This window comes from Nicotiana attenuata, unplaced genomic scaffold (genome assembly GCF_001879085.1).
Source record: "Nicotiana attenuata strain UT unplaced genomic scaffold, NIATTr2, whole genome shotgun sequence".
Lineage (NCBI taxonomy): Eukaryota > Viridiplantae > Streptophyta > Magnoliopsida > Solanales > Solanaceae > Nicotiana > Nicotiana attenuata.
The window spans coordinates 35,343-44,633 of NW_017672658.1; the positions used below are offsets into that span (position 1 = coordinate 35,343).

At 36.6% G+C, this 9,291-nt stretch overlaps 1 protein-coding gene across 1 annotated transcript in view; it reads left to right on the top strand.

The window, feature by feature from the left end:
* The first annotated feature begins 255 nt into the window (after nt 1–255).
* LOC109213993 (probable serine/threonine-protein phosphatase 2A regulatory subunit B'' subunit TON2) overlaps nt 256–9,291 on the top strand; it is an 11,553-nt gene continuing 2,517 nt past the window's right edge. Inside the window, exons 1-10 of the mRNA XM_019377844.1 lie at nt 256–704; nt 3,567–3,658; nt 3,759–3,821; nt 4,093–4,191; nt 4,911–5,069; nt 6,235–6,306; nt 6,443–6,575; nt 6,797–6,861; nt 7,955–8,030; nt 8,876–8,977. Of these exons, the coding sequence (XP_019233389.1) occupies nt 560–704; nt 3,567–3,658; nt 3,759–3,821; nt 4,093–4,191; nt 4,911–5,069; nt 6,235–6,306; nt 6,443–6,575; nt 6,797–6,861; nt 7,955–8,030; nt 8,876–8,977 (1,006 nt within the window). The 5' untranslated portion in view covers nt 256–559. The remainder of the gene's footprint in view (nt 705–3,566; nt 3,659–3,758; nt 3,822–4,092; nt 4,192–4,910; nt 5,070–6,234; nt 6,307–6,442; nt 6,576–6,796; nt 6,862–7,954; nt 8,031–8,875; nt 8,978–9,291) is intronic.

A 9,291-nucleotide genomic window follows, 5' to 3' on the forward strand; every position in this document is an offset into this window, starting at 1 on the left:
ACTTGACAAAAAAAAAGAGATTAATTTCTTTTTTTATTTATTCAAATTTAAAAACTTTATCTATAAATTCAAAATTATACTTTTTAATACATATATAGAAGGTTTCGTGATCGAGTTCCGGGTATAAGATTACCTTTATTCCAAAACTTTACTTTTTAATGCGAAACTTTTGAATTTAGATTTAATGGAACCCAATAAAAATATCGAGACTAAAAATAAAATAAAAAATGAGTTGACGACAAGAAAATATAGGAGTATCAAAATATCCAAGGATTGTTTTTTCTTTTTCTGGACTGAATTTCGAAACGTAAATTTATTACTCCTCTCTTTTGTTGTCTGGATTTTGTTCTTCTTCTGTATTGCGCCACGCTCCCTGTGGACTCATCGGATCGAGCTCCACAGAGTAACGAATCGACAGGCTTCTGGTTCACTACATTTATAGGGTTTCCATAGTTTGAAACTCGTCAAATCAACACACCATTTCTGAGAAATTTCTCCAGTTAAAAATAAAAATTGTCTGTTATTTGAATTGGTGGGTTCGGCAGCTCAACCTCAAGCAATGTACAGTGGGTCAAGCGATGGCGAAGGCCCTGAGGCTCCGGCGCAGCAGCGAAAGATTCCTCCCGCTTCCTCTATGCTTTGGGTCCGAAACCTCCGTAGATACATCGGATCCGGCGCCGGCCTCGGCTCCGAAGCCCTGATGGGTCAGTCACTCTCTCTTCACGCATTTGAGTTTCCGTTTGCATGGTTTCATTTGATTTTATTACAACTTGTTTATGCATTTTCCTTTTTTTTTTTTTTTTACTGTCTCAGCCCCCCTCCACACCCCCCCACACACAACATAGTTTTACAATGCTTTTTCTGAGGTTAATTCATGACGTCAACAACAACAACAAACCCACTATAATCACACAAGCGTATAATGATTTAATTTCTAAGATGATTTGAGGAGTCAGTCACAAGCTGAAATTGAATCTATTTGACCTAAAATTTAATCATTTACTATGCATGTTGATATCAAAAGGGTAACTTATATATGTGATACTTTTTTTTGCTAATTTTAGTTATGGGAATTCGTGTTGTTCACCTCCTATTAATGCTTGATGGTAAATGATAAATGGAGGAGGATTAATTAAACCACAAGACTTAGTGAGATCCTACTTTGTGGTCGGCTGGTTTTTTTGATAGTTGTAGGAGATATTCAAAGTTGTGCGAGCTATCGTGGCATTAAACTCATGAGACATACAATGAAACTCTGGGAAAGAGCGATAGAGTGTAAATTTTGGAACACAACAGGAGTAACACAGAACCAGTTTGGATTTATGCCTGGTGGATGGGTGGATCTACAATGGAGGTTGTATTCTTGCTAAGAAGTTTGATGAAAATTTATCGCGAAAGGAAGAAAGATCTACACATTGACTTGGGAAAGCATATGATAGAGTACCACGAAAGGTCCTTTGGTGGGTGATAGAGAAGAAAGAATTCACATTAAATATATAAATGTCATAAATGACATGTATGAAGGAGTTGTCACTAGTGTGAAAACAATAGTAGGAGATACAAAAGAGTTTCCCATAGCACACCAGCGTTCTGCATTGTGCCCCTACTTATTTATCCTAGTTATGGATGAGCAAATCAACGCAATACGAGATGAGGTCCCATGGTGTATGCTATTTGTTGATGATATTGTGCTAATTGACGAAACTAATAAGGGTATTAACCACAAGCTTGAGCTATGGAGAAGCACCTTAGAGAGTAAGGGTTTTAAAATAAGTAGAAGTAAGGCGGAGTACCCGCACGTTTTGTCAGCATGAGAAGAGTGGAGTTGAGGTGAGAGTAGATGGAATTGTGGTGCCAAAAGGCAAATGATTTAGATATCTAAGCTCGCTGTTTCGAGAGAATGGAATGATAGATGAAGATGTTACTTATAGAATTAGAACCCGATGGTTGAAATGGAAAAATGCTACCAGGGTATTATGTGATAAAAGAATGCCTACCAAAGTGAAAGGTAAGTTCTATAGAACAACTATAAGACCGACTATATTATATGGTAGTAAATGTTGGGCTGCTAAAGTTTAACATATCCACAAGATGAGTGTTGTAGATGGAATTGTGGTGCCAAAAGGCAAATGATTTAGATATCTAGGCTCGCTGTTTCGAGAGAATGGAATGATAGATGAAGATGTTACTTATAGAATTAGATTCCGATGGTTGAAATGGAAAAATGCTACCGGGGTATTATGTGATAAAAGAATGCCTACCAAAGTGAAAGGTAAGTTCTATAGAACAACTATAAGACCGACTATATTATATGGTAGTAAATGTTGGGCTGCTAAAGTTTAACATATCCACAAGATGAGTGTTGTAGAAATGCAATTGCTAAGATGGATTTGCGGTCACACAAGATTAAATAAGATTAAAAATGACCGCATTCGCCAGAAGGTGCAAGTAGCTAGCACACATTGAGCATAAGATGAGAGAAGGTCGCTTGAGATGGTTTGATCATGTCCTTTGTCGGCCTACAGATGTACCGATCCATAGGTATGGAGCTATGGTGGGGGTCCTGGGGGAAGGTGTTAAAAGGGGACGGGGTAGACTTAAAATCACATGGAAGAAAGTTATCTTGAAAGATCTACAAATCCTTAGAATAATTGCAAACTTAGCTAATGGTAGGGCACATTGGAAGAGGAAAATCCATATAGGTGATAAATACTAGTTGAGAATAGGTTTTAGACTTGGTAAAGAACTTCTATCAATATTATTATTATTATTATTATTATTATTACTGTTATTATTATTTTTTATATATTTTTATTTCTTTTACTTGCCCTTTTATTTTATGTCTGTAATGATGATGATATGAGTTGAGGATAATGAAAGGAATGGGGATTCATTTACCGTCCCCAACTTGTTTGAGACTGAGGCCTAGTTGTTGTTGTTTTAGATAAATAATGAGTAATATGATATCACAGATTCACAGGTAATTTGACGGTTTTCACTCATTTGTTTTATTTACTCACACACCTACATTACATCTCTTTGGAGTACGGCCCTTCCCCGGCCCTTCGTGAATGCGGGATGCTTTGTGCACTGGGCTGTCATTTTTTTACACATTAGAAAGCAGAAAAAGTTATTGTAAGGATGAGCTTCTCTCATATTATCATGCATTTCATGCCTTCAGAGCAAAGAACGCTCTGTGGTAGTGTCCTTGCTTTCTATTGATCAAAGGTCCATTCAAAGTTCAAGTGGGCGCCGGTAATCAATATGCACTTGTGTCCAATGGTTTCAAATTGACTCCAAGTTTGTTGCTGCTTCAGGATGGGTTGTTTGTATGTAACAATTTAAGTTCCATTTTCAGAGCTGGCATTTTTTCAGCTAATTTATTTGTTTAGTTTTTTCCTCTCCTATATTGGCTTTAGGTGTATATTCTGCTTCAAAACTTTCTTGTTATGATTTGGTTTGGTTTAACACTTCCCTTGATATGCAAATTTGTCGCTGCATTCTGTAAATCACGAATCTATGTGCAGTATGCGTTATCTGACTATATCTTCATGTTTTCATTTCAGAGCTTGAAACAAAAAGAATCTTGCTAGATATTTTTAAGGACAAGCAACAAAAGAGTGCTGAAGCTGGCACTATTCCTAGCTTTTATAAGAAGGTATCACTTTGCATTCTTAGATGATAGTGTAACTCGCGATGTTTCTACCTAATATCCTACTCTCATCCTTAATACTTCTGTCTTTTTTTCTCATTTTTAGAAACCTGAAGAAGGATCTATTAGTCATAGGGTTCAGCGGTTGGCAAAATACCGATTTTTAAAGGTATTAATACCCTTTTCCTACTTTGCATATGATCACTGGTTGTAAAGCGTCAAGCATTGGGATCCAGTCTTCCAGTGCTCTTGGCCAAGGAGCTTTTCTCTGCTGTTAGTGAGGGGTTTTTGTTTTTCTTGTTGATGGCCATTATCATGTTGATATTGATGATAGTATCTTAACCTATTATTAGAAAACAGGGTCACTGGGATAGTTGATATTTTTTTAGTTCATGTCTGTGAAAATGTATAGAGTTAATAAACTTCTTTTATTTGTTCAGAAACAATCTGACCTTTTGCTAAATGCTGATGATTTGGATGCTATGTGGGTCTGCCTAAGAGAGAACTGTGTGATCGATGATGCAACTGGTGCAGAAAAGGTTAGACAATACTTTATTTTCCTGATTTCAAATTTTATAACCAGCACCAAGTCAGTTTTTGATTTTCCAGCTCAAAAAAAAAAAAAAAACCAGCACCAAGTCAGATCCTCTTTGGGAGTCTCTCCTCTCTCAGAGGCACCTACATGAACACATGGGTGCATCATTCAGAAAACTGTCAGCAGCATACTATTGGTTGAACTTAGAGAGTTTGAGACTATAATTCACAAAGTGTTAGAATGGAAAAAGTTAGAGTCCTCACTGTTTCGATATTTTGGCCGAATGGCTGTCATACTAAATCACACAATTAAAAAAAAAGGCTGTCATACCAAATCATTGTAGTTGCTTGAATCCTAACCTACCTCCCGTTACTTTGGCTCAGCTAGTACCAAACCTGAATGTAGTGATGAAATAGGTATTAAGTGCTTATGGGTGGTATATCTCATTCTTCAGATGTTTATTTTTTGCTCCTCATTGATGTGTTTATCTGATTGCTTGACTATATCTTCAACTTCCTCAATTGCTTCTCATTTATGTCACTTGCACTTCCTTTGTGCTTTGTTCTTTGAGTAATTAACCATAGAGATCATTCTGAACCATCTGAGACAAACAGATAAAAAAATTTCTTCATTTATTACTGTTGTTATATTATATATATTAATTCTTTGTTTTCTTGCAACATCTGTAAGCATGCTGAGAAAGTGATTCTTTGTCTTGTTTAGATGAATTATGAAGACTTTTGCCACATTGCCTCTGTCTGTACAGAACAAATAGGGCCTAAATGTCGCCGCTTTTTCAGTCCTTCAAATTTCATGAAGTTTGAGAAAGATGAATCAGGGAGAATTGCCATTCTGCCGTTTTACCTTTATGTGATGCGCACAGTGAGTATTATCAACCTGTACCTGCAAAGTCCTTTTAGCTTTAATTTTCTTCCTCAACAGTGTTTTAAATACACTCAGATATACTTCCCTGTCCCTGACATTGTGGAAGTATATTGAATCTGTTTGCGTTTTTATACACCAAAATTTGACTGTTTATTGGTTTATTCATAAGCTTTAAGGTTGTTCAATCTGCTTGCTTTGTATATCGAAATTCATTTATCAATGCTTTGTTTGTACCCCTGATGAAACTCACTTCCTTTGTGAATGAAAAACATTGTACCAGTTAAGTGAACAACGTTTGATACTAATTTGATGGAATGTTCAAATCACAATATGTGCGTGTATGTGTTTGTGTCTTTGTCTTGCGGTTTTCCTGAAGGAAAAGAAGGAAAAATGTGAAGGGACTAAAGAAAGAGATAACGTAAATAAAATTACCTTATAAAAAAACACGATATGTGTGTGTATGTGTTTTTGTGTCTTTGTCTTGCGGTCTTCCTGAAGGAAAAGAAGGAAAATGTGATGGAACTAAAATAAAATAAAAAGAAGAAAAAACATAAATAAGATTCTGCTCGAGTAGTGAGTGTGAATTTTACCTTGTAGGATTGCACCCACCACATAAATCAACTCTATTTTATCTGAAAAAGAAAAAACCAGGGCACTGTTAATTGGCCGTCCTTCAATTCTATAGTTGAGTTAATACGTTATTTGCAGGTCTTGAGATATTGCTATTTGGACTTATTTTGAACAGGAGCTTCTGTTGAGGACGTAAGTTTACTGAATAGAAAGGCATTCTGTCGCTGTAAGAATTTTATACTGTGCAAACAGTTGGAAGTCTTTTGTAGTTAAAAGAGATCCTGTGAAAACTTCCTACCGGCAGGCTGCTTGGTCATGCTATTCTAACGAGGGTTCATCTTGCGAGATGTAAATTTCACTTAGATGTTGGTGACAGAAGTTGTGTGGTCTTTCAATATTTTCAATTTTGGAAAAGTTGGTTATTTGATACTACTTGTTATTTTTTTGGAACTTGATGGTTAGTAGTCCTTGTTCCTCTGGAAGAGTTGATACATCTTCTCTCAAGAGCTGGCTAAAAATAAATTAGGAAGAGGTCTTAAGCTCTCTTTGTCAAATTTCTTACATTTCTAATATGATTTCTCTGCTTTTTTAGGTTTCACTTACTCAAGCCCGAATTGACATGAGCGAGCTTGATGAAGACTCTGATGGCTTCCTTCAACCCCATGTATGGTTCTTCACTATTCTCTACTCCAATGCTTTACACTTATTTGTTTTTTGCCTTATACAGTTATTATCTTAGTAAGTAGCGCACACACTTGGACAAATTGAATTCACACATGCACTTTCTTTTTTGGGGCCAGGAAATGGAAGCCTATATACGGGGCTTGATTCCTAACCTAGCACAGCTTCGAGACATGCCAGCAGCTTTTGTGCAAATGTATTGCCGTATAGCTGCACACAAGTTTTTCTTCTTTTGTGATCCCCATAGACGAGGTTTGTGTTTTTAATGACTGTTTTCATATTACGAGCTTTTGTATATGGTACTCCTGCTGTTTTGTAATCCAGCAAATCAATAATTTCCTTAGCACAAATATTCTTGCTTTATATACCCAATCCATTAGATATTCTTTGCATTATCTTGAGCTGCTAGATAAACTCTTTTATACAATTGTTACTTGAATTTAGCTTGAAAAGTGCAATGTTGACCCCAACAGGTAAGGCATGCATAAAGAAGATATTGCTTAGCAACTGTCTTCAGGAGTTGATGGAACTTCACCAGGTAATTTCTTCTTGTTGTGTACTACTACTTTATGCAATTAAGCGTGGTTTAAGAGCTACGGATAAATACTGCAGAAGTTCTCTCAAGTGTAAAGCAATCTACCTGTCATTTGTCCTTGTGACAGTTTTGATTGGGCTTTGTTCTCAATCCTTAAGAAATCCTCATAACCCTTCATTTTAATCAGCCTTGAACATTTAACTTCTTTCATGTAGCACCTCCCTCAGCAAAATTTAAGGTGTTAATTCTTTACATCAAACTATCTGTCCTCACTTAGTCCACTTTCCGGTTGTTTGAAAGGCACCATAAAACGGAATATGAGGGATGGGGATGAAGAAGGCTTTAGTATTCCAGATGCCATGTTTCAGCTTCAGTTGAGTAATTTGATTCACTGAGGACCACAATAAAGTGATGACATATGTTGAGTTTGTTGAACTTCTTAGAATGTAAAAAAGATGGAGAAACCTGACAGAATGGGAGATTCAAACCTTCATGTTGCTTTTTCTCTGCCTAACTAAATCAATTCAAGTACAGAAATGCTTTCCAAATGAGCTATTGTCAGAATATCATTTAATAAGCTAACGAGACTTGGCGAAATACTGGAAAGCACTCTTATATCTCAAATTTGTTTCCTCAATTTCTGATACATATTGCAACCCTAGCATTTTGCTGATATTATTGCTTTAGGTGTGTGGGTTGACAAGTAAAAGTTAGTTTATTCAGCTGTTCCCAGGACTTTTTTTTGGTTCCTAGAACTTAAAACACATAAAAGTGAAGTGATGGTCCTCGTTTAGTATTTTGCACAATTTTATCAAAATTATTTGCATAATTCTTTGTTAAGAAACCAACTTTTACAAACTATCACCTAGATTCGAAGTAATAGTTTGTTTACACTCTACCCTTAAAAAAATCTGCTACTCCTTTGCGTGCACAAAGATGTTCACTAAACTATTTTGTTGCAAAGTTTTCACTGTATTCTGCAGGAGAAACATATAACTGTTTATAGTTCCTTATTTGTTCTAAAAGTAAGAATCTGCTTTTGCATCAGTTTTCCTTTTACTTTGAGGATGATATGTTCACATTATTTTTGTGCTAGGAAACTGAAGAAGAAGTTACTGACACAGAACAAGCTGAAAACTGGTTTTCCCTAACTTCTGCACAGCGCATATGTGGTCAGTGCTCTGAATTTCTTAATTTTGAAGCAGATCCATGTCATGTTTTGTTTACTGCTTTCCTTCTACCCAGCTTCCATTGGAGCTGTCTTTCTATTACATCGGGGATCTGGGAATAGGAGGGGGGAGACATTTAGAATCGAATCCACACCTATTATGTGGGAGACTCTTACCAGTACTACACTACTACTAAACGTAGACGGTAACCGTTGGTTGCAGTATGTTTTTGTTATAGTTCCAAAGGTGCCTGCCGCCCGGATCATATTGTCTGCTAGTTTAACCAGCTCTGATACAGTATTACCCTTTGAATGAGTACAGTTCCACATAATACGTGCTGTAAGTACAGAACTGTAAGGCATACAAGTAATTATCGTGGCCTCAAAATGTATGTTCTCTTAATTTCTTTTAAGTTGATAGGAAACAAAGGTTGTCAGTTTAGTGCTTCCAATTTTCTCAACACTTGGTCATGCTACAAGATTGGTTATAGCTTTTATACATGGGCTGGTGAGAATCAAGTATAAACGGCATTTAATGGAGAAAAAAAGGTAGTTATATGTCCAAATACTTGCTAATGTGGTTGTTGTGGGAATCACAGCATGGTATATCCCAATCCCCAGAATAGTTACGCTCACACATCTTTCCTATTATTCCCCACTTTTCTCCTTATTCTTCTCCTCCCCCTCCTTTTTTTTTCTTTTTCTTTTCTGATTCTCCTCCTCCTCCTCCTCCTCCTCTCTCTCTCTCTCTCTCTCTCTCTCTCTGTTTTTCTCTTTTGTTTAATTTTGTTTTTCTGGGTATTCGTTCTCTTCTGCCTTAAGATCAATATGCTTATATGAATTATGCAGACATGTTTCTTGCTCTTGATAAAGATATGAACGGAACATTGAGCAAGCAGGAGCTAAGGGAATATGCTGATGGTACACTAACGGATATCTTCATTGAAAGAGGTAAAACTGAGAGTCTGCTTATGTACCATTGATGTATCTTTCTTGAGGATCTATGGGATGTTTCAGTTGTGTGGTCTGCTGCAGCTGTGGTCTCTTTTCCTAACTATTTCTTTCATTTTTTGCAATTATTGCTTGAAATCCTATAGGAGTCACTCCCGTATTTCACATTGAAACCTTGCTGTCTGAGATAGACACTTTGCATGTTTACCTACCTGTCACTAGACCTAGAAATCTGATGCCTTGAGATTTCTCTCCATTCTAAACTAGGTAGGGATTCAGCCATGTTTCTTCTTTTTGATACTTGGGGGGGGGGG